This window comes from Rhamphochromis sp. 'chilingali', assembly GCF_963969265.1.
Source record: "Rhamphochromis sp. 'chilingali' genome assembly, chromosome: 8".
NCBI classification, from domain to species: domain Eukaryota; kingdom Metazoa; phylum Chordata; class Actinopteri; order Cichliformes; family Cichlidae; genus Rhamphochromis; species Rhamphochromis sp. 'chilingali'.
This window is the reverse complement of record NC_137935.1, coordinates 7,781,256-7,806,441: the sequence shown is the minus strand read 5'-3', so window position 1 is coordinate 7,806,441 and position 25,186 is coordinate 7,781,256. Positions and strand designations below refer to the sequence as shown.

Below are 25,186 nucleotides of genomic sequence, written 5' to 3'. Positions count from 1 at the left end.
TTTTATAGACTAAATTAACTTTTCTCATTTCATGTGCAATTAAACTTTATTTATTGTTCCACAGCCCTCTACGTCCTCTGTGACATCGGACGAGAAGGTGGATTATGTCCAAGTCGACAAGGAAAAGACTCAAGCTCTGCAAAACACAATGCAGGAATGGACTGATGTGCGACAGTCTACTGAACCTGCCAAGGGGGTCAAGTCCTGACACTGACCTATACATCAAAAACAAGCCTTAAAGTGTCCCTATTATGCAGGTTTATCATTTTATTCAGGGAGTCAATTAAAATAGATTAAACTCTAGTACAACGAGCGGTTTTCTTATTCTCATTGCGGTGACACTTCTTTTCACCCTCTAACAGGTTCCATTACAGCATTTCCCCAAAAAGTTGACAATAGCGTTGCAAAAGGGAGACATCCTTGATCACAGATGTATAATCGTAGTCCTCCAAGATAGTGTTACCAGGTTTTCCTGCTGAATTGAGAACCTTAAAGAGTTTAATTATTTTGCCCACTGGTTTGCTACATATCTTTGCATGAAATAATTGAATTAACAATAAATTTAAAAAATGTTATTTTATATTAAATCATTTATTTATGCAGAAATCCTAGGAAACTGCCACTCATATATATATATATACACACCCAAAACATACTGTAACGCTCTCCAGCACCCACTGTCCACCTCTGAATACCATGTCTGGATATTGGGCTGGGTTTTTTTGGTTTTGGGTGTTTGGTGTTTTTGGCTAGCCTTTAACCCAGTTGTAGCATTTTATTCAAAGGGCTGCAGATTGCAAGCATAAAGCATTAGACATGTTAGAAAGACACCACACATTCACATAATTCTGCTGCAGCTGCTCCTTTTATAGGAGGGAAGCTAACAGATGGTGAAGTTAGCCACATTAGCATAATGCTAACACTAAAGATTTAAGGATATTCCTATTGTTGTGGGGACATTGCTATGGAAAACTAAAAGTACTTTACTTGGTCACTTCCTCAGATCCAGGGAGTGCCCGAAGACTCGACAGCAGAGCATTAGGTGTGTGTTCCTCACAGCAAAGGAATTATAGAGTTCGTAGAAGTGACTTTAATTGAAAATAAAGCAACTGACTACATCTAAATTGAATTAAGGCTGCTCCTCATTCTTTGTTAGTGAGCATGTCAAACCAACCGACTGCATAAACTTCATGACATTGTGTCACAGTGACATAACTAAGTAGCAATACAGAAAAAAGCCTGGAGTGTAAAGAATGTATTTGAGACATTACAGCAGCAGAGATTTTGCTTTCATTTGGCCACACGTGAAAGTTTGGCCTTTGAAAGTTTCCAGACCTCTTACATGAACAAAAGGCTGCGTAACAGATTAGAGAGTTGAGGAAAAACTTAAAGCATAATAGGGGCACTTTAGGTCAGCCATCTCCAGTGTCAAGTTTCTGCCACCATTACCATGGATACTGGATGAGCTTGCTTAAAACTAAAATATTTGGGCCTAAAGCCATAACTAATTTATGCCTGTTCTTTGTGATGATTATTACTAGAGTGTACTGCAAGCATGCAGAATATCAGGCCATACAGGTGAAGTTCCCTGCCAAAGCTCCTCACACAGACTGTTAGAACAGTGAATAGATAATTAATAATATCATCCTTACTGTCAAACTGTTATTTATAAATGCACTGTTTGATCACTGTTCCATTCAACCCTCTGCAGAAGTTAATTTTGTTTGCATCTAGTTGGCAGTTTATTTTGTCTTTGCCATTTAAGAGCAACAGAGGCTAACTGGTCAATAACCATATTAATATACTGTAAGAGTATGCTTGCTGGTCTCAGGAATGCCAAGATGCACTTCAATTTTGGCATGCAGGCTGACTTTCTCTTTTCACTTTAATCTATCATTTGTGCTGAGTCTTGCAGAAGCAGTGAAGAGATTATTTTCACTGCGGGCAATCATTTCAGCTTAGCAGTGCATGTCTGGTAAGAGGAGAGGAAAAAAATATAGCCATACAAATATGCAAAGGCTTGTGTCAGAACCCCTAATGATAACCATACATGACTGTTGCCTGGGTTTCTATTAAATATGAGCCCAAACTATATTTAAAAGCTGTCAGGCATGATGGCAGGCCAATTATTTCAATGCAGGAACAAAGTTGGTTACATCCAAATCTACGACATGAAGAAGATGGGAAAGGCAAGATGACAAAACCTCGTTACGTTTGATTTCAGTGGTCATTTCACTTGAGTTAAGATTCAAATGGATTTGCAATGTAAACGTGCACTGAAAAAAAAAAAACCCCCAAAATTATTGTGTTGTGCTGATTAAAAAATAGAAATAAGACAAGAGGTGTAGTTTGCACGTACTCTGTCTCTCTAGAGACCATTAACAAAAGTCTAGTAGATAAAGAGTAGCATATTTCTGTTTTCCAGAACTCTCCATTCACTGATTTCTCTCTTTGGGCTTTGAAATGCCACACACTACAGCTTTGTCCCTGAGGAGTACTTTTGTTCCTGTATGTAAATTATTAATAGATATACATATTGCAGTGCATCTTTTTGACTGTTAGAAATTTGATACACTTGTACAAGGCATAAAGAGCACTACAATAATGTAACATAGTGCTTTAAATGCAAAGGAAATCTACCACAGTGGATATTTGCCAGTGATCGTAGTCACTATAAAACAGTCGTGAAATATTGTTTACTAAATTTCTTTTGTTGATCAATTTGCCTTATATTTTCATTTCGGTTTAGACCGTACATTTTGCCTTGAAGAAATTTTCACAATATTCTTAGAATAAACAGGAAGAATCATATTATAGTAAGGACAACTGAATGATCAGTTTCTAGTTCAACTCAAGTTCAGTATTTCATTGTGGGCTGGAACCACAGAATCCATTTTTGACCTTAATAAGAATAGCGTGGCCATGGAGTGCTAGATGGTATGGATTATTTCATTAAGATTTACTTCTTAATGTTTTTCTACCATTTTTACAGCTTTTTTATATTCTTTTTAATCATTATTTTTTACTGATACATGTAAGCAAGTGTTATGCATTATGACAGGAACAGGCTAAAGTAAACTACGTTTGTTTAGTGTATTATTCTTTTTTTAAATTACCAAATTTCATTTTTGTATGATCTAATCATAAAAAGGCAAAGGCTGCCAGTGTAAGTTGGACTGGCAAATCCCAGGTGAATTGTGATTCACAAAGAGCAAGAGAGGAAAGGTAAGAGTGAAGAAAAGCCTGTCTCCCTGTCTGTTTGTTTGGGGTTTTTTTTAATGAAATGGATGTGTAATTTATTATCTAGAGAGATCATGTGTAAGCAGAAGAGTTGTGTATGTGTTGTGGTAGATTGTAAGCTGTAGTATGTTAAATGACAGCCTGACTGGGTTGAAAACACTGTTCAGATCTACTGTCAGGCTGTCACTGAGTTGACGTACTGTACTTGTAAAGATTTTTTTAACCACTATTATTACTACTACTGTAAGGCAGATTGCTTGTGTTAATTTATTAATTTATTGTATGTGTGTGTGTGGTTTTTTTTTTTAGTTGATAATAGTAAAAAAAGAAAGAAGGAAAGAAAGAAAGAAAACAACAACAACCATCAAACAAGGAATCTTCTCTCTACTAACACTGATGTATACAAACTGTCTTGATTTTGAAGCAATATGAGAAAAACAATGACAGTGGTATTGTGGTACAGTTAAATTGGAATACACAAAAATACAATACTTTGTTATTCCTGTATAATGGTAGGCTTACAATGTGGACGTAGAATAAAGCAAGAAGTGAAAGTTTGGTGTTAAAGTTCTTTAAATGTAAACCTCATCTTTCAACCACACTTTCTCCTTTAGTTGTAAACTGAACACAGTGGTGGAGATCTTACTGTCCACACACAGTAAACTGTGGCTGCTCCCTTTAGGAGGTCACCACAGCAGATCATCTGTCTCCATCTCAGCTTATCTCTGCTATCACACCAACCGCCTGCATGTCCACTTTCACTGCTTCCCTGAACCACCTCTGTCCTCTTCCTTGTTTCCTCCCCCCTGGCAGCTCCATCTTCAATGTCCTTTGTCCAATATGTCCACTATCCTTTCACTGTAAAAGTCCAGTCCAGCTTGGTCACTCCCAATGAAATTAGCATCTTCAACTCTCACACCTCCAGCTTTACCTCCTTTTGTGTGTGCCACTATCTCCAAACCATAGATCACAGCAGAACTCACTAGCATCTTGAATTGCTAGTAATACCAAAATAAAATACCTTAGAACATCTTCCAAAACAGAATATACAGACGTTAAATGTATGCTGCCCTCTGTTGTTAAAGAAAGCAGCTGCACTCAAGTACTAATAAAACATTAGATGACAAGCTCCTTTGGGTTATGCCCAAAGATGCATTTAGAACCAAATTGGAAAATGCAGATTATCGTACTGAAATACAGATATTTTTTTAAAGGGTTTCTACAGGATTCCTCGTCTTTAATAAGCCTGCTACTTCTTAAATAATGACTGTTATTATGCTTCAGGATCATTTTCCAGTAATGACCACTGGGTGGCCATGCCATTTCCCATAAAGAGAATAAAAATGATTAATAAGCAAAACATTTCTTAGTCAGCCAAGACCCTGATGAAGATTAGTTAACTGAATGACTGAGGGAGGCATCTATACATATAGGTAATGAAATATCCATCATAAAGAAGGGCCTAAAAGGGAGGGGAGAGTGTGGGTTGGCAGATTCGTGAGAGCGTTTTAGGTTTTAATCATATGCGTATGGGTTAACAAGTTGGTGGCCGCTAGTCTTACAGTCTGCCGCTATCAAAGCAGCCCCAAAGACAAATAGTTAATTTATTATACTAATTACACTTGGAAAAGGCTTCAGTGTTGAACGGAATTGATTTCTTCTTGAACTCTGTGTGGACTTCGCACGATCTCCCCATATTTGTGTGGTTTTCCTCTGGGTGCTCAAGCAGCTTCCTTCTGCTTTACAGAAACATGCATCCTGTGTGAGCGAGTTTCTGCGTGATTCTGTGGCTGTATCTTAATCTCCTATATCTCGTTCCCCTGAACCAGATACGATTAACTTCAAACAACAGCCGGTTAATGAATGAAAGGGCAATAAATTGCTTTGAGAAGGTGTAAAATCAAAACAAATATAGTCGAATGCACTTTTGTGATTGTTATATTTGAAAGCTACTGAGTACATTTACCCAACTTTTAAGATTTACAGAAAGCTGAAAGTTACCAAAGATTTGAGGCATAGCGGGCTAGACACATAAGACAACAGTATAGGAACATGTCAGCAGCCAATCAGCTCATTTGAGCGGTTCTGTAGGCTCGCTTGGTTAGTTACTCTGCGTGTTAACTCAAAAAAAGATCAAAGAATACTTCTGGATTTAACTATTCTTTTCATGCTTTAGTTAATTATCTAAATATGTTTTTCATTTGTGTCTTTAAATACAGGATGAGTAAATGTTCGATAACATGTGTTAGTTGATTAGCTTGACCAGGTGGCAGACAGAACAGCGGTGCCAGGTTGACCCTTCACTGCTCCTTCGGTTAGACAACAGTGTTCAAATTTTTAAAATACATTATAAGATTCCCTCCGTGTCACCGTTCACGCCTTGCAAGACAAGTTCAGGCTTTTCTCCACTAGAGTGTGCCACTGGACCCCCCTTTTTTTAACCATACGAGTTCATGTCAAAAGCAGAATGTTCGTACAATAAGGGTCTGTGTAAGTAGCTCCGCTATTGCCTTCGTGTACCACACGGACAAACGATTGTCAATGGACTATTTGAGACGGATTTCAGTCGGCTTCTGCGACGACTGCCTGCGTTTAGGGGGTCTGGGTTTTTTGGTTTTTTTTTTTTTACTTGTTTGCAACCAGATTCCTATCCGGATTGAAAGGAAAGCAACAAAGAAAAGGACTCATTTCGAAACAAACAAAAAAATGCCGTGAGTCTTGAAGTTTAGTGGATTTCGTGTGTTTGTTGGTTCTTCTATTTTTGCAGCCGGTCGCTCTCACTCAATTTATAGTCGATAGTGTACTCTTGGACTTGGCGTTAACGAGAGTGGTACAATATTTAGATAAAGTAGGCTGAAAATGTAGCTACTCGGAATGTACCACCAGTGAAACCGAAGTTGTGCGTGCCGTGGGTTTGAATTATCTAAGGGATTCATATTGAATATAACCTATTTATCTGTGAGCAGAGCTCCAGTCGTTAAGCAAGAGCGGATTCATTCCAGCTGCGGAGCCTTTCATGTTTGTAAATCATTTCACGTTTAATTATAAGCTGACAGAGCCTATCCCCCGAGGAAAAACTACTACAATTCTGTAACTTTGAGACTTTTAATGCATGTTTTTAATCCACGTGGAGCATAGCATGATTTTACATGGAGCGTATCTTAATCTTTAATCTTTTATATCATATAATATCATAGTCCCAGTTTGACAAGATAATTGGCTCACATTTCAACACATATCATAGGCCATAGTGACTCCTCTCCAGAGACTACAGCCAAGTATTTTTCTTTTTCACATGGGATCATTGGAAGTCTTCAGTACGTTTTCTTGTTTTCTTCCATGCCCGTTCTGTGGTCCACTGTAAGCACAGTGGACCTCAGTCTATAAACTTATCAGGGACCTGCGGGCATGGGAGAAGCGACCCCCGCTCAGTCTGCTGCAGGGACATACGTACCCATGTTGGGTGTTGGTTTAGGAGCTATGCCCGGTGGGGTCAGCAACGGGCCGGTGGTGGCCAGCTCAAGGGGCTCCACAGTGCCACAGCTGCACAACGCCATAGTTGAGCGTTTACGCGCCCGGTTAGAGACGTGCAGGAGGCACCATTCTACCTGCGCGGACCGCTATCAGCGAGGTCAGGCCGAGAGCACAGACCGGGAGCACGAGAGTACGCTTCAGCTGCTTAGCATAGTCCACCAAGGTCCTGGGAACCGTAAAGCAAAAGGTAGCCGGGGATCGAACCAGCAACCCCCAGACTACAGCAGGGCTAACGGAGAGCAAAAGGGGTCAGATGGCGAGCAGAAGATCCCCACACGCATAGCGGTGAGTTGCTGTTAATGTTGTCTGTCAAGGTTCTCAGTTATCCAGGTCATCGTAGTCTATGGAGCTTGGAAAGAATAGCATCTGGACTTCTTTAAGTTTCTTTGAAGACGATTCACCTCTCATCCGAGAAGCTTCATCAGTTCTAAGAGCAACTGGTGGATTGTCCCAGATTTTAAGCCCTACGGGAGTGTCCCCAAGAGGGTCATGGAGCGCCTATTGATCTTCTACCTAATCACACAAGCCAAGGTGTGAAAACGGGTGTGGGCCACAATCAGCCAATGTTTCCGGTGAACCCAATGTGAAACCTAGCCCCACCCTATCATGTGATTTACTGAGGTCAAATGGCCCAGGATGTGAGTGGGCATTAAGGCGTCTGGGAAGGGATCTCAAAACTGGATTATAGATGGCAGACGGTTGGTGTGGTAAGCCAGCGCCTACATTCAAAGATGGCCGTTCACAGTGGCTTCTTTCACTCCTCTTTCAAACCGTCTGTCTTCTCTGTCCAAAATGTGAACATTGGCATCCTCAGCATCCAGAAACACCTCTTTAAGAAAACCTAAAGAAGTCCAGACGCTTTTCTTTCCAGGCTCCTTAGACTGCCGATATTGTTGTGTTGTTTGTTTTTTAACATAAATAATTAGGACTATTACAATCAAGCTTGTGGCAGCGATGACAAAATTGATAACAATGATGAGGGTACCAGTATGTTGTAATGGGGGTGAAACGCCTAAAGTTATGGCCATTCTCAAGGACCACAACATTGAGACTGAGATTTTTTTTTTTTTATGCTATGTGAAAAATCAGCTGGGAGCTTTCCTTGGCGATAATGGATCAATAAATGTTTCTACATTGATAACGCTGCTGTCACTATCCATGAACAAAAAGTCCAAGCTTTTTCCAAACTTAGATGGCAGCCAAATGCATGTCAAAAACAGTCAGGAAATGTTCTAAAACTCTAAGTTCCTGATTAAGGGGGCCCTTAAGGTAGATGGCATGATACAGAAGCGTTACGCTTGTTTGCAAAGCAATCCATTTTGAGGAAATGGTTTTGGGGTCATTGGGCCATGGGGATGTTTTGCATTTACTGCAAACCTTGACAACATAACAACCATGCAGCTGATCCAAACAGAGGGATGCGGATGCATTTTGTGGTTTGTTTAACCCATTTAATATGCACTGTTATGTCATTTTTTAAAATTGTTTTTGTTTCTGAGTTATTCTGTTGAGATTGAGAACTGAGTAGTTGCATGACCTTGTGTGCCACTGAGAGTACAGGACAGTGTTTTCTCCCCTAACAGCAAAGCTTCACATAGGACATAGGTAGGCAGGATAGGAAAACTTAACTGTGCTTTCTGTGTGCCTGGTAGTGCTGATAGGACTGACTTCCTGTATGGCATCTGTTAAGGGAGCAGTCACTGAGATGTGAGATTTATTTAGTTGTTTTCTTTCACTGGGCATGGGGGAGTTTAGCGTCTAGCCTATTACTTCCCAAGCAATAATGTCAAAGGTTGAAAGCTTGCAGACATTCTTTTTCTAGATGTGGTGAAATAAACAATATTTCATACATATATTTTATTTTTTACCAACAAAAATATAAAATGCATTAATGTTTCACGTACAAGAAAAGCAGATTCTCTGTGGTTTATAGAGTTAGTTTAAAATGCAGTTTACCTCTCAGCTTTTACATTTTCATGCTGATCGGTAGAGCCATGGCAGTGGAACACGATGAGAGACAAGACACAACTTCATGGATTATACTGGCTGTCTAAAAGAGGTCAGGGTACATCATTATCATGTACCGTTTCATTTTTACTGATCTTGACTCTGGAGTAACATGTTCTATTTAAAACTGATGAGTGCAGCAAGATAGTGAGGAGGAAATGAAGTCCTGGCGTACATGTTTATATCAACCCTGAGGTTAATGTTTTCGCAACGTATAATGATCGGGTGAAGCACAACAGCCGCTCTTGCAGAAATCCTGTTTAATGCCAGTATGTTGCATGTATACAGTCTATATATATCCTTATAACTCTTGCCACCAATTTATTTATTTTTTTAAATCTATTATCATCTTTGGCTATAATAACTGAAAGCTGCTTCAAATATGTATGGGGGTTCTGCAGAGTTCACCATAATTCATTCTTCAGAATTAAAAAGTAAGACATCTCAAATGACCACATCTGTGCATGTTATTGAGTGTTCACATTGGAATTTGCAGTGGAAATGTATACTGAGTTAGGGGCAAACAACACAATGGATTATGACTGCTTGGGAGTGCAGAGTGAGCAGCAGCACTTAACAACAGTGCTCATTGAGACCAGATTAACAAAGGATATTCTTTTAGATGAAATTGGAGAAATTTGAAGGAAGAGACGAGAGCATACTTATCGACTCGGAAAATCGTTTTCCTTAATGCGTGGATGAACTCATTGAAAGCTTTTGGATATTCATATTTTAGATTGTTTCTTTTCATGGCCAGTTTTCCAATTGTTCCCTTCATACCTGTATCAGAAAATGTATTCAGCACAGAAATAGGTCACACAGTAGAGCTTACAAAACATTAGCCCCATATTACAATGAACAGACATTCAGTTTCATCAGATCAGGATCCAACAATCATCTTACATTGTCTGTCAACGATACAGATAGTGAGCACAAAAATGAAAGGCTTAACAAACAACCATACAGCCTCGAAGCATACTAGCATGCCATGTAATGCCATGTTATATTATCATGTGTTTAACAGATGGCTCACTAAGCACCTTCTTGATAGATTTGCCGGCCATGAAACTGTTTGAACCACAAGGTCCCCATATAAATGTTTAGAGCCACTGAATACATTTCCTGCATGTGTTTACTTTAAGTCAAACAGGCCTTGAAAATGCAGTAGGCGAAGGATGCCTGGTGATTAACAGTGCTATGTGCACAGGGAGGATTTTGTTATTACTCAGTCTTGTAGTGACAGATCTGGGAAGTATACTCATAGAGCAGCATGCACACAAAGTGCTCATATGCTGAGCTGTTTTCCTATTATTTTAAGCACTTGTGACCTTGTTTGTCTGCCATACAGGTTTTTTGTAAAAACTGTAGCCTTAGTCATACTGGTCAGTTAGTGGTTTGAAACATAAATCATGTAACCACAGCCAGCTCTAGCCAATGACTTCTGGTTATCTATCAATTTTCCGTGACTGTGTACTGTGAGTCCTGTAATAAAGGCAAATTCCCAAAATATTATTTTGGCTTTGTGTGCTAATTTGGCACAATTGCCTTGGCAAACTGAATAAAAATTGGCAGTTGTAGGTGTTTGGACTTTTAAATGTATGACATTTATTTTACAAGATAAAGAGGGTATGAGAAACCATGTCATTTGGACATTTTTAAAGCTTGGAAAGGAAGCTAATTTCCGCTCTCAGGGAAACCCTTTTTACTATGAAAATGGCAAACATGAGGGATTATTGGAATGCTGGGTAGAGGTTGGAAAGACTGGTTGTTTGCACTTTTCATGATGTTCTTAACTTGAAGATCATCACCCCCTCAAAGATGCTGAAGGATTGCAGAGTGATTAATAGGACAGGAAAGGAGAAAAAATACTAATCAAAATTTTGTTTGGTCTCTTAGGCTTTGAACTAATGTAGCTTTTGCGCAAATGCTTGTGTAACACTGCGCTTTTGACTTAGTGCATCATCTAGGATATCACTAATGCCAATTGAAGGTTTTGCAGCGAAATTGTTTCTCGCCTATTTACTAGTGCACTACTACATGGGTCAGAATTAAAATTTATGAATTTATAATTTATTGAGTTTCGAAAGCTTAAATATTGTCACAAGACTACAACTTCTGGGTAAGCAGATTGACAGTAAGCAGATTGACAGCTTGCTAAAAAAAAATCCCACAGAAAAGGAATACCTTGCACTTATTCGTGGTCATGTATGATGGAGTGGATAGTGTGTGCATGTGTGTGAATGTGGGGTGGGGTGTGTGCTGTGTTTCCTGGCATACCCTGTTTGGCTGTTGAACAGCCTGAATCAGATGCCGGTGGTCTGATCTCAGCCTGGCTCGGCAGTGATGTGAAACAATTAGCCCAGGTCCATGGGGGCCACCCACTGTGAAGCCCATAGCTCTACCCAACTCTGTGGATGCAGAAAGGGATCCGTGTTCATCCCACAGATCACTTCCATGTTGTCATGGATAGGTTACAGTCTTCTTTTAGAAATAGCTTGCTGCCAGTTGGTCTGAATGGTGAATTACTTTAAGTCCCCTGCAGAGCAGAATGGAAATTCTGTGGGTGCTGTTTATTGACAGCATGGCTACACTTTAAGCCTGATGTGATTACGCTTGTCTCATTGTGCAGACCGTTAGCTGCTAGATGAGTTGAGCATCTCATAGTGCTCTGATTAAAAGACATTAAGATAGGCCTCCATATACTGTAGTAAAGCCATCTGTTAATCTCCTCTTTCTATTTGGGATTAGTCATCCGTCCAACTTGTGGTTCAATTCTACTTATGGGTAATAATAATAAATATATTAAAAATGTTCTATTATTACTTTTTTTTTGTTGCTACAAGAAAGACATATCTTTAGAATTGTCATCATGCTCTTAAAAGATAGACAAAGCAGTTTAGTCAGTGGGGTGCTTACTGAGTAGTTATATTATTTATTTAACAAATTAGTAACGTACCTTTTTATTGTTCAAATGCTAAAAAACTTGGAGGATTGAAAGGTTTTGGAATTCAAAGATTTTGGGTTGATGTAAAAGCTTAATCTAACAAAGAAAGAATGAGTTGAAAGTGATATATACTTGTATTACTGAGTTTGATATGCTCAAATGTTTCCCGATTAATCAAGGCAGTAATGTCTTTTCAAATGTATGACCTATTCATATATAGGTTTATGTCCTGTTTCTTCTTGTACAGAAGAGATCCCCACATTTTTGCATAGAAAAACATTAAAACAGCCTTTTTACAGTCAAACAGTCAGATTTACTGTCTTATGCAATAAAAGTTGAGACATGTAACACTATGTTCTGGACACTCCAGAGCACCGTTCATAAATTTTCAGCACTAAGTAGAGGTACTTAGGCACATCTTGTCCTCAAGGAAGTGGGATGTGGTATGTTAATGTCAAACAAGGCTAATGTTGTGGCTTCTCATTTGGGGGGGTGGTGGTATTAATCTAGGACATTTGTAGTTATATTTGTAGTTATTAGCTACTGTATCATCTTTTGGTTAAATTGTGCATGAGATTAAAGTCTGCGGTAATATTTTAGGATAACATCAGCTTATAAACATTCTAAACAACTTATACATTTTGTGATCGTGATTGCTGTGTCCTCAAGGGAGAGCGGGATACAAGCGTCAACAAGTTCCTTTTCTAACAGACTATGTAGACACCGGATTTCTAAGTGGCACAAAGAAAGTTCACAGATGAGTGTCATTTCTCAGAGGAGCTTTACTTATTAATCCCTTTGATTTTGTGAGTGTATTTATTGAAAATGCAGATTTTAATATCTTACAGTGTCATGATGTCAAGATATTCAGCACATCCCTAGTTCTAGCATGATGATGTCTGGATATGTCAAATTAAATTTTAAGTGGATGTCCAAGACATCCAATTTTGTGTTAAGTGCTAAGCAGTTTTTGTAGTGGATTTGTCACTGCCTCCAGGAGATCTAGTAGTATTTTGTTTTTGGTTTTTTGCTTGCTCTATCTGGTGTGTTGAGCCATGGTAGCTGCTGCTGACTACCCAGCTTCAAACAATCTTGTTAATGCCAGAAAACATGCATCACTTCCTGTGCAGCAGTGGATTTTTCCCAGAAAGGCCCTATGAGACACTCAGGTTTTTATGACAACAGATGCAGTAAAAGCTGAGTGAGCTGAGTGTAAGTTGCTAGTGTATCAGATAATTGTGAAGAGCAGTGAACATTTCAACCAAATCACTTTAAGTTGTTCAGTGCAGATATAGAGAAAAGGGTGATATTTGTAATGGTAAAGATGGGAAGTTATGAGGAACAAACAAAAAGAGACTTTCGTGTTTGGCATATGTATCAGATCCCTTTCCTACTTCCTTTAGTGTGAGAGAAAGGTAAAAACTTGTAATTTTTAAGAGGTTTTCAGAGTGTGGTCAGAATTCAACTTGTTTTTGTTACCATGACCTGGCTATTACCATAAATGAGTAACTGCAAATTTCTTTATGCTTCCCATTGAATAGATGATGTGTTAAAACAGGGGAAAAAATCAAGTAGAATTAGATTTAAAAACAAGAGAGGGCTCACCAAACCTTGGTATCATGCAGCAGCAACGTGCTGGAAATAGTTGCATGTAAATCTGGGACATCTCTGTACCTGGCAACATTTGCAGCGCCTTCTACTCTTTAAACGAGCACACTTTTATTCTTTTCTGGACTAATTTATACTTTGTTATCCAGTTCCATGCTACCAGAGGGCACACAGAAGATAAAAATAATAATAAGAAAAACAAAAAATCATTATCGATAAAGAAAGACAGAAGTTTCCAAATACCTAGCGGGGCAGCCAGGATGTGTGTCAGATCAAAGAAATTTATGGCTCATGGGTTATGCGGCATCTCTAGGAGCAGTGTCTTAAGCGAACTTCACTCTCGCTATCTCATCCCACTCCCCTTCTCCTACATACTTCCACTCACACTCACTGACACACAAATACACACACAAACAAAACCCACTCTGCCGCACGCGTCCTTATGTTTTATTCAGCAGCCTATGGAAGGCAGTGCCTGTCTTTGAAGAGTGCTGCAGAAATCATGTACTAAATCCATCTCATCCTTTTCAATGGTTGATTCAATGTAAGTGTGTACATGCTCAGAAGAACATGCTCCATTCAAAGTCCAGGTAGGCCAGGTTGCTGTTCGAGGTTCATAAATGTCTGACCTTTTAGGATAAATGTTTCCTTTATTTGTAATGGAACCATTGCTGGTTAAAAGCCTTTCCTCCATAGACATGTGCTTCCTGTCCTTGGAAGTGGCCCCTGGTGTCAAGAAGAGCTTGCAAGGTAACATCTTTACCTTCAGTCACCATCCAAACAGTGTAGAAATTTTATATATATATATAATAAGCATCACCCTTGCAAAATCAGCTCCTTGGTGGCATATATTTTGTTGTGTTGAATCTACTAATTTATCTTTAGAGTAGTAATGAATAATAAGTCAGTATAAGTGTTTACTATTGCTTAATTTCACATTACAGAAATGGCTGTGACGTCACGTGTGGATCTCACTCAATTAGAACATTTTATTTAAGAGAAAACTAATCCATGGTAATTTTTGTCATATGTGCTTAAATAATCTATTAAGCAGAAATTGTCAGCGTTTTCCCATAAGTTTCAGAACAGACACATTTCCCCCACAGTCTCATCTTACTATTAAATGGATATTTTCTGCAGCATTCACAGTTTGGTGCACCAAAGGGGGGTTTCTAGGAATTTTTTTTTTTTTTTTTTTTTTTTTTTGGGGGGGGGGGGGGTCCAACAGTTGAAATCAGTAAATTTTATTAGCTATCAAAGCTAAATAAATGCACATGAAGAAAAAAAATCAGATTGTTATAATAATCTTAGTGTACAGACCTCCTATGTCAATAAACATGCATTAGAAGACTCAGCTCCCCATAATAATAGTGTAGCCATGCAAGATTTAACAGCAAGATAATGGAACTAATAAAATACAGTCTGATTACAACAGTAAATATGTTTAATTTTGCTTAGTCACAGAAGTAAATACCAGTATCTCACATATCCTTTGTTGGCAGTTTGTAAAGCAAAGAAGTTGAACAGTGGCAGTGGTGCAAAACACTGTTCATCTTTCAAAACCTCCAAACTTGCTGTTTTCCTTCTGTAATCAAACCAATATCTTTCCCTGCATATAACGGAGCCACCATGAGCCACCCTTTTAACCCCAGCCCTGGTGCAGCTTTTATGTTTATATTTATTCAAAAATATAACTTGCAATATAATGCATTCACATAAACTGCACTTTGCCCTATTTTCGGATCTCATTTTGATAGTTGTTTTAATTTTTCTTGTTGATATGTCAACAGCAAATTAGACTCTGCAATAGACCCTTGTGAATTTGTGTAGATACTCGTTCCATGTTCTGAATATAAATTACCGCGGTACTGACTATGTTCATGCAAGTGAACATTTCACTGCGTCGAAATACCTCCATTCCCAAAGGGTTTGGATTAGAGAGTCCCCACTGTATCCCTTTGTTGTTGAGTTCTGCTTTCAGCATGCTCCCAGTTGTTACCAACACATTGTTTAAATTTCAAGCATTATGCCGACCTCGGGATACAAAAAATCTCATCTATGCTGTTGAAGTCATTGGGGAATTTTAGAAGGACTAATATATTAGTGCTCCGTTGTAGCTATTAAATCCACATGAAAACAAATATTTCATAGCTTTTCATCATCTAGAATCTAGACATAAGAGTAAGTATCCAGCTTAGGGCAATCACTTAGCAGGCAAGGACCATGTTTATGTGCTTTTGTATCTTCAGAGGGGCCTTGTAGAGGTATCCGTTCATGCCTGATGTGATTTCTTCTGCTGAGAGAGCTCTTTGAGGTTTGTCAAGTTTTTCCTGCTTGACTTAATTGAAGGGAGGGTAGGATTGTGTGAGTGGGGGGGAGAGGGGGTTGGGGGTAATGCCTCTGAGTGTCTTTCCACCAATACTTTGCTACCCAGTGCTGAAACTGGAACCCTGTGGGAACAAGCTTGTTCAGGTGTATTTCATGTGCAGTGCACTGAAAGTGAATTGAGGGGAGGAATTGCATTCAAAGCGAAACACAAGCAGTAGTTTGTTACCTTGTTTACAGAAGAACAAGGCTTAGAAATAAAAGAGTATTCTTTAACCTAGCAATATTAGCATTTGTTTTTGGAAGTTACATTATGAGCAAACTTTAACAAGTGTGATGCTTTTGTTGTCGACACTTGTGTGTTTGGATAAACAGGAGCTTATCTACAACTGTTCTCACACTTATCTGACAATCAGCCACCTGATATGTCAGAGTTTCCTGGACTTGTTCTAGCTTCTGTTGTAAACAGATCTGATTATCTCAGCTGCTATGAGTGAACTGGGTGTGGAAGTCCATTTATGTTATCAGCTTAACACAATATGTTCTTCTTCACCTTGCTGAAACTCTTTAGTCTAACCTTAAAATACTTGATAGGTTTAAAACGAAGTCTGTTTATTGGATGGAATCATTTGAAGCTGAACTAAAAGAACGAAACTCACTCGTTTGCTAAGCAACAGTTGCTTATATAGCAAAACAGCTATATTTTCAGCAAGAGTCTATTCTCACCAGGGTCATTACCCTCTTATGGAACTGAGTAAGTGGGCTCCTGATGTCACTGGCAAAGCCCTTACACAGAATGCTGGGTTAAACTGGGAGGGGGAAGGGCCATGCTAGATCAGAGTTCAGGCATGTTTACATTACAGCTCAGGATATTTCTCAGAGCCCGGCCAAGCTGCTGAAGTTCCCAGGCTCCAGAGTTGCAGAGTGCTGAAAAGAGGCACAAGCGTTCACTTATTCTTCAATCCCTCACTCTCCTGTGCTCTGGGGTCTAAGTCATAGTTCAACTCAATTTGCATTGTGCTAATGTTCTGTTCTTTGCTATGGCTGTCCTTTGGGGAATATTATACATGTGAAATACAAGAGAAGTGAAAGTCAACAACTTAGATGATGTTGTTAGCATTGTGTTTAGATATTAATATCAAGAATTAAAAGCAAATTTGGCACATGCAAAAAACAGCACATTGCATTTTTATCTCCTTATTTTAATCAAAAATGTGAATTTTCTTTTCTCAGTAGTTTTAATAAAAATATTTAACAAATTTAACAAGGGAAAGCTACATTTTATTTTTTAGTTACACCAGTTACTTACTTTTCTCTAGTATCACACTCTTTTAGATCATAGTTATGTAGCAAAACATACATATGGTTTAAATTTTAGCATTGAAATAAAGGATAGTTGGCTTGTTAAGTCATTCCAGTGTGGTATTGCAGGATTTTATTTGAGGATTTTTATGTTTAGCAATATTACTTCGCCCTGTGTTATGGAGCTACCAGCTAGATAAAACGGTATAATTACTGTGGGAACTTTAAAACATGACCATTAACGTTAAAGTTCCCTGGATATTATTCATTGTTTAGAACACTTTGTTTGGATGTGGTTTGGGAACATAAACTGCTAAAAGAAAGTCTAACTGCAGTTCAAACTAGTCCCTATAAATTTACCCAGTTATTTCAAAGACAAACGTATAAGACCAAAATTTCTGTTGTTAACACCCATCACATGTTTGACTTTCCCACGTCTCAGACTGCTAGACCAGCTTGACTAGCGCGTCAGATAGAGGTTTAGAGGAGGAACATAGATGGCCTTGTTTCTTGCCTCTGCTCCACCAATAAAGCTGAGAAGTGGCAGCTGGAATGTTTGCCTTATTGCTCTGCTGTGGTGAGGTGTCACGGTGCTGAGCTATGCTTTGGCGCCTGCATGCTCTCCACCTTGCCTAGAGGCGCACAGACGAGATGTGAAACCAGGGGAGGATCTCTGATTTCCCTCTGCCCTGCCCTGTTGAATCCTCCACGGTATTGTTTTAACATACCTTAAACACTTCTTAACACTTTGCTTTATCTTTAGGTCTATTGCAAAAAATTAGTCCAGAGGCAGATGATTCTAAAAATGGATTAAATGTATAATATGTTTTCCAAAGAGACTCTTATATCTGCTGTTTGCAGAACTAGTGAGTGAATTCTGTTTTCTTTCCACTAAAGGACTACAGGAAGGATTATGAACAGAGACATGGAATCTCGCGCTAAAATGGACACTCAGGCCATAAAAGAGCCTTACTTTGATGATGAATTGGAGGACATCTGCTTTAAACTTCAATTTTTGTGTAGGACTTTGCTTAATGTCAGCCAAATTGCTCAAGTCATGTAGGATAACTGTGGCCATTGCCTTGATTTCCACAAAATATATAATATGACAGCAGTTTGGTGTATTTACTGCTTAAAGAAATATGAAAAGGAATAAAAAAGGGGAAGTTCGGGAAGGGGATTCCTGCTGTCTAAGCAAGTATTTTCATTTTCTTCTCCATAAGGATACTTGCTACGGTCCAGTATTGCTGCATTTGCCTATAAAACTTTTATCCAGGTGCTAGGAGAACAACCTCCTGCTAAATGTCATCAAGACTAAAGAGCTAATCGTGGACTTCAGTACAAAGCAGACAAGGAATTACAAGCCCCTGATCATCAGTGGTGCACCAGTGGAGAGTGGACAGCTTCCGATACCTGGGTGTCCTCATCACTCAGGAACTATCATGGTCATGTAATATCAACACTCTGGTCAAGAAAGTCCGCCAGCGTCTCTTCTTCCTCAGAAGACTCAGAGACTTCCATCTGCCACTGAGGGTGCTTAAGAACTTCTACTCCTGCACCATCGAGAGCGTCCTGACGGGAAACATCTGCACCTGGTTTGGGAACAGCACCAAGCAGGACAGACGAGATCTGCTGGTGGTGCGCTCGGCCAAACGCATCATTCGATCAGAGCTTCCTGACCTGCTGTCCATCTATACCAAACGGTGCAAGACCGAAGCCAGGAAGATTATGATGGACCTCTCCCATCCCAAAAATGGACTCTTCTCACTGTTGAGGTCTGTGAAGCGCGTCCGCTCCCTTAAGACCAAAACAGAGACAATGAGGAGGAGCTTCTTGCCCCAGGCTATTCGGGTCCTGAAGCAGGTGTAGGACATGACTGGACTCTCACACACTCTGTTTATCTGCACACTTCTCATAATTTCTTTCTTAAATTGTTTATATGCACATTCTATTTTTATCTTTATAATTGACCTTTAACTCTTAGTTTAGTCTCTATTTCTTAGGTTAAATTCTTAATTTATTGTTTACATCTGTTAGCCTTTTTTTTTAATTTAACTGTAAATTTCAAAATTTTTTATTTAACTGCGGATTAAAAAAAAATTGTACTGCAAATTTCTAAATTTTTAAATTTGTGAAGTTTGTATAACTATTTAATTTCTGTTGTGTAGTTTAATGGTCAGGCATTGTACAGCAATAAGCATTTCACTACATGTCGTATTGTGTACGATTATGTGTGTGACAAATAAAATTTTATTTTGAATCCTATCGTTCTCACTCTAAAAAATACAAAGTGTATTTAATCTGGTAAAGCCATATGGTGAATGTTGCTTCCAGAAGATGAGATTGCAATTAGGAAAAAGTTTATCCTGTAAGTCCATATGATTAACTTTGAGTAGATCCAAATAAAGCAAAACATCTCTATGTGGCACACGTGGCAATTTAAAAAGTTCTTAAATATTTCTGACTGCATTTGGTACCAGAAAGTTAGGTCAGGTGCTGCCTAAGAATGATAATTAATCAATCAATTATTAAACTTTTGGATCAGTTTTACATGCTATTAGTACAACGTATTAAGAGCATACCAAACGAAATTCTAATAAGATGAAAGAATATGATCAAAATACAGTTAAAAAATCAAAACATGAAATACTTCACTTAGTAGAATATTACTAGAATGAGTTCTCTCTCATTTTCTATCTTTTGTGCGGTGGGCAGGTTGATTGTTCTTGTAAATGAACATGGCAAGTGATCATTTAGCAAGTAAAGGCTCTTTCTCCTGCCCTCCTGCTTGCAGAGAAAAACCGTGATGCTGCATTCTTTTCATAGCTGATAGTGAGAAAGTGGGGTTATTATGTGTGCGCATGCACGATAACAAGGAGGAGAAAGAGAGAGTGAAGAGAACATTCCTTTCTCACTCCCACTCTCTACCACCACACCCCCATCGCTACTCGCTGCCACCCCACCCCCAGTTTCCTTCCTGTGCTTTTTTTAGAGTCTATTGGATGTTTTTCCCACATCCGGCAACAAAGCCGACCTTTTTTATGCCATAATCTAACAGCATGGTGTTCTGCGGTTCAGTTATACACGGGCATGGTCAAATGTAATAAATTCATTGACTTTAAATAAACCACTGTTTCCTAACTTTAACTCCAGACTGCTTAGGTAGCCTTGCAAGGTTGACTTTGACTCTTAGAGAAGAGTTTGTCGACTACTGCAGAATGTATTCTGTAATCACTATCATGTGACTTGTACAGTGCTACAGTACAAATTTATGGTATTAAAAGGGGGTTTATGAAATAAATGAATTACTGTATTGGTCAGATTGTGGGCCGATATAGATAGTGGAATCTGGGTGTATGCTGTTCAGTATAGAAAACAACCCCATAATTTTCCTTTCTCAATAGAATCCTAAGATATATGTATATCGACTGATATATTGACCTGAATTTGTTTTGCCTTAAAATCGGTTTTGGCATCAACCACAAAATAAAAAAACAAGGCAGCAAATAGAAAGTAAATGAACAATTACACATAGTTTTTCAGATTATTTCACTGGTAGGTCATTTAAGTGTCTTGGAGTCCTTGCCACAATTCATCTCTAGATTTAGTTTGTCTCAGGATCTTCAATCTTTTCACATAATCCCAGACCTCTGATGTGATTTTGGGATTTGGGGTCCATGGGGTCTTCTGCTGGACTTCTTGTTCGTTGTGTGCCCGATGTTCTCGTACATAATGGCCGTGCTGTTGAGCTACTTTTTCCTCCTCCTGATAGATGTAACTTCAGATGTATCTCTACTCAAGCTGCAGAGCTACATCTGAAGGATGATAAAATGACACCAATGCAATACTTTGTCCGTATTACAGTAAATGTTGCTCGCAATACAGTCTGTGTTTACCACAGATTTTTAATGTAAAAAAGCAACCCTCATGGTGGACTGCTGACTTGCAGAATATACACCGATACACTGATATGCTATTATATAGACTGATCTATTACTGCATTTCCTAATGCTCTTGTTAGTAGTACATTATCTCGGAACAATCTTTCAAAGCTCTGATTAAAATACTGACACACATGTCTGTTTGCGTTTATCCCATTGTCATTCCCATTGAATTAATTCCCCTGCCAAGAAGGAATTTCCCAAACAATTGTGCTGCCTTGGCTTAGTTTGTACCAACAGGCTCATCTGTTTTGCCTGAAGTAGTCAAAGTGAAGAGGAAAAAAACAGCTGTCTAGTCAGTGAAGAGACGCCTGTGAAATCCACAAGTAAGCAGGATAATCTCTTTCACCCAGACCAAATATTATATCCTGTGATGGCAATTTGAATCATTCAATGCACACAACCTTGACCTATCAAGGTGTAATTTCATGTGACAGCAGCATAAGGTACGGTGAGATATCCTAAATCTCATCACACTGGTGCTTGGTAGGTATTGCCTTTTGTTTGAATGTCACTTTCCACCTGCAGTATATAAAGGTATATAGGCAGCATTGTCACATATTTACATAACTGTGTGAGGAGAAACAATGCAAAACATGTTTCTACTGTCAACTTTATGGTAGCAGGGCATTATTATGATTTACTAGTTTATCTGCCACGTGATAGCTTCTGCTATGATATTGCCTATGAGTTGGCATAGGGAGCAGATTCTGTTCAGCTCTTTTTATCAAATGCCACATGGATCCCTTGCTGGAGGTGTTTTCTTTTTTATTGTTCAGTCGATTTAGTTGATATTACTTGAACATTTAAAGCAGTTTGCTCTTGATGAACTCCACTTCAGTAGCAGTTAAACTGTAGGTTTTACGAGATGTTCTTTCCTAAATCTAATTTGCAACACTCATCAGTTCTCCCCACTGATTTAGTCAAACACATGTGATCACATGATTACCTGTGCATGTGGTTGCCTTGTTACCAAAGCCAACTTTAACTTGAGGCTAGAGGCTCAGTATTCAAATTTCTGCTGCTTTTGGAAATTTTGTCTGCTCCACCAAGCCGTCTCCTGCTTACAAAATAATTTGGCAGATCGCTGCTACAGCAGTCCTCAGTGCTTTTCATTATTTAATCTCATGTCTGGCAGAAAGACTCAGGTGTCACTAGCATGGGCTCATGTCTGTTATCACATGATAGAGATCTTGACGCCCTTATAAGCTTGGTGTGGCAGCACACGGACCAGTTCTACACTTGCTGCAGGAACTGGTTGGATTGATTCTCCAACTCCCAGTCACAGACAGTGACAGATGTAGCTTCAGCGTGTGGAAAATGAAAACGAATGAAGGCAGTGGGCAAATGCTTTACACCTGCATTCTTTCTAATGGCCAGAAGGGAAGAACGCCACACGTCACAAGTTTATTGGTTTTAATGAATACAGCACAGTGCTCATTTTGTAAATTATTGTCCCAGTTCTATGAGTGATAAGGAATGGTTTGTTGTGAGGTGAGACTACCTTGTGACTGATCAGTCTATACTGTGAGAACACAATGTTCCTTACTTTGTCAGTCGCATCCAGTTTCAAAACAAAAAGATAGCAATAACCAAAATCCTCATGTTGAGGTTTAACTAACAAATGGTAGCACAGTGTCCTTGTCCATCTTGTATATACTCTATATGTAACATATCTCCCAGCAAGCAGAACAAGTACTGCTGCAGTTACCTGCAATTTAAGACAGTGAAATTGGACTGTGTCGTTGAGATAAAAATTGTAGGGTGCAGCTTGTGTGTGTGGTGCAGGTATTACTCATGTTTTTAGGATCTGGAAGTGTTGCAGCTATTACTTATTGGGACATAAAGCAACCCCTAATAATGTAAATAATTGAGTTGTATGATGAGGACAGAGCGTTGCAAGGTTAGAATTAGGCTTGACAAGTGGTATTTATAGTTGGGCTAAGAGAAAGTCTCCAGGCTCCTGTGTTTGTGTAAACATGTACTGTATACAGTTGTAGTCGGATTTAGACATTTTACTTCTAAGAACTGTTTTGACAATAGATTGATAGGATGCCCAGAGGTGTTTTTAGCTTCCCACAATTGTCACAATCAGCATAAATCTGCCTAATCAGCCTAAAATCAAAACGGTTGCCTTTTGAATGAACCTCTGCCATCACATCATGGGAAAGTACTTTTTTTCCCACTTGGACAGATTACCTTAGACTGTCTCTCACCAGCGCTGACATGTAACAAGACCTAAAGCGCTGGTATAGAAGGCCTACTAAACCAGTCCTGTGACTGCACACACACAAGAGCAGCATGCATGCAGAAACTTGCGCAGAGATCTAGGCTTTGCTGCAATCTTGAACTCTCCCTTCCACAGTGACAGCCACCACACAAGACAGTGGTAGTACCTGCAGGGCTCTGTAGGAAGGCAGTTTGGGCAGCCTTTCAACGAAATGTTTTATTTTGCACACTGTTAGTCTAAATTACAAGTTGGGACAGCAACAGAGGACAATTTCCTGTTTACCTTAGGAAAAAAAAGTCCTGAAATGCTCAAACGGAGATCTGAGGCTGTCTGTCTTTTAAACATTCACTTCTACCTCATTCACTTTTGTTCCTTAATTTGTCTGATATTTTGGTGTTAGAAAGGTATATCAGAGCTTGTTTCTTGAAAACCACTGTCTATGGGAAACGCAGGAACACTGAATCTCTGCAGGTTTAAGAGTGAATATCTGGATTAAGATCTGAAAGTTTCAGCAAACAAAAGAAAAGTGCATTTTAGCTCATTTTCAGCCTCGACTTCATTCCTTCATTGCCGTTCACTGTTTCCTGTGTTTGCAGTGCATTGCAGTAGTTATCTCGCAGACTAAAATAGTTTTTCTAACTAGTGTTGACATTTATCAAATTCTGTCTTTTTTTTTTTTGTCTGTGTGGTTGAGTTGATCATAGAGCTCACAACAACATTTGCAGCTTTGCATTTGAGTTGTTTACAGCTGATTTCAGATAAGTTATGTATTTATTTATTGTGGGAAAGTCCTTTCAAATAATCAGTTTTTATGCTTTTATTTGTTTTTTTACATATAAAAAAAAACCCCTCCCCCTCTTTTTATGGCCACAGTTATCATGAATCAAGTAAAACAGTTTGGAATTGGACAGATTTTTTATTTTTTTAAGGTATAAGCCTAATATGTCTCATATTGGTATTAAGTAATGGTTTGTTTTTGTTGTTCTGGGAAATGTCAGATGTCTGATGATAGATTTATGCAACGGTCACATATTTTCTGCACCATGATCCCCTAATGCCTCCCCGCCCACCTCCAGTCTTCCCAAAAACACACACATTTTCCTTGGTTGGAGTCAGTGAGCTCTGCAGTGTTTTCTGTGTCCGTCTCCACCAGCGCAGGGCTACACAGACCTTATTTGGAATGTCAGAACAGAACTGATAGGAGTGGGAGTGAAACAAAGCTTCCCACTCATTTATTTTTTCCTCTTACTTTTAAGTCCCTTTTCAAACCGAATCAGCAGAGGATTGTTTCGTAGCATGAGTGCAGATTAGTGTGACTGCTCGCCTATCCAAATGCATGTGTGTGTAATTTAAGCGAAAGCTGAGAGAGATGGCAAAACTCAACAAGTATACCCTTTTCAACTAGTGGATTTTTCAAAGCTTTCTCCATTGAAGCGGTTTAAAACACTAAATGTGTTTTCTCCTCTCTAAAAGCATGAGGCTTATCAAGGCCTGGCTGAGTGAAGCAGCATTAGTACAGCATTAACCACTCAGCCCAGGTTTCCCACGGGATATAAAATGGATCCTTGTTTCACTAGGAAATCGCCATACCAATGCTGCCGAAGAGCACTTTGCTGTAGCCACACCAGATATTGACAAATGTTATTTCCTGATTGGGAATTGCAATCAATGCACTTGAAAGGGAGCATTGAGGAATTCATAATCATAATAGATGAGTGATATGGCATAAGCAGGGCAAAAAATATGGTGCAATTAAAGATTATCTCGTCAAAACTTAGTGCAGGTCCTGAATAATATACACAGTTAGCACAATAGCCAGTGAAGCTACATAATGGGTTTTCTTTGTAGTGGCCAGAGATATGACTGGAATGGCACAGGAGTGTGTTGCTCAACTCAGTACTGGCAGTGTTGGCTCTCACTGTGCTGCAGCTGCATGCTAAAGAGCAGCCAGATGTTTTAGATGGTGAAATGAGCCTAGTGTGCAGGAAGCGGTTCTGCATGCCATAGGAATCATCTTTGAAAACAGGAAGGGAACTTGTTCCCTGCTTATGTGCC

The 25,186-nt window shown here is 39.0% G+C and overlaps 2 protein-coding genes across 3 annotated transcripts in view; both read left to right on the top strand.

Moving 5' to 3' along the window:
• The window catches only part of gab2 (GRB2-associated binding protein 2), a 35,026-nt gene extending 31,243 nt beyond the window's left edge, over nt 1–3,783 (top strand). For both annotated transcript variants that reach the window (XM_080889347.1, XM_080889346.1), the window contains exon 10: nt 65–3,783. In XM_080889347.1, the coding sequence (XP_080745473.1) occupies nt 65–208 (144 nt within the window). In that variant the 3' untranslated portion in view covers nt 209–3,783. The remainder of the gene's footprint in view (nt 1–64) is intronic.
• Nucleotides 3,784–5,712: 1,929 nt separating this feature from the next.
• Nucleotides 5,713–25,186, top strand: part of maml2 (mastermind like transcriptional coactivator 2) — a 33,856-nt gene continuing 14,382 nt past the window's right edge. The window contains exon 1 of the mRNA XM_080888760.1: nt 5,713–7,059. Coding sequence (XP_080744886.1) covers nt 6,649–7,059 — 411 coding nt within the window. The 5' untranslated portion in view covers nt 5,713–6,648. The remainder of the gene's footprint in view (nt 7,060–25,186) is intronic.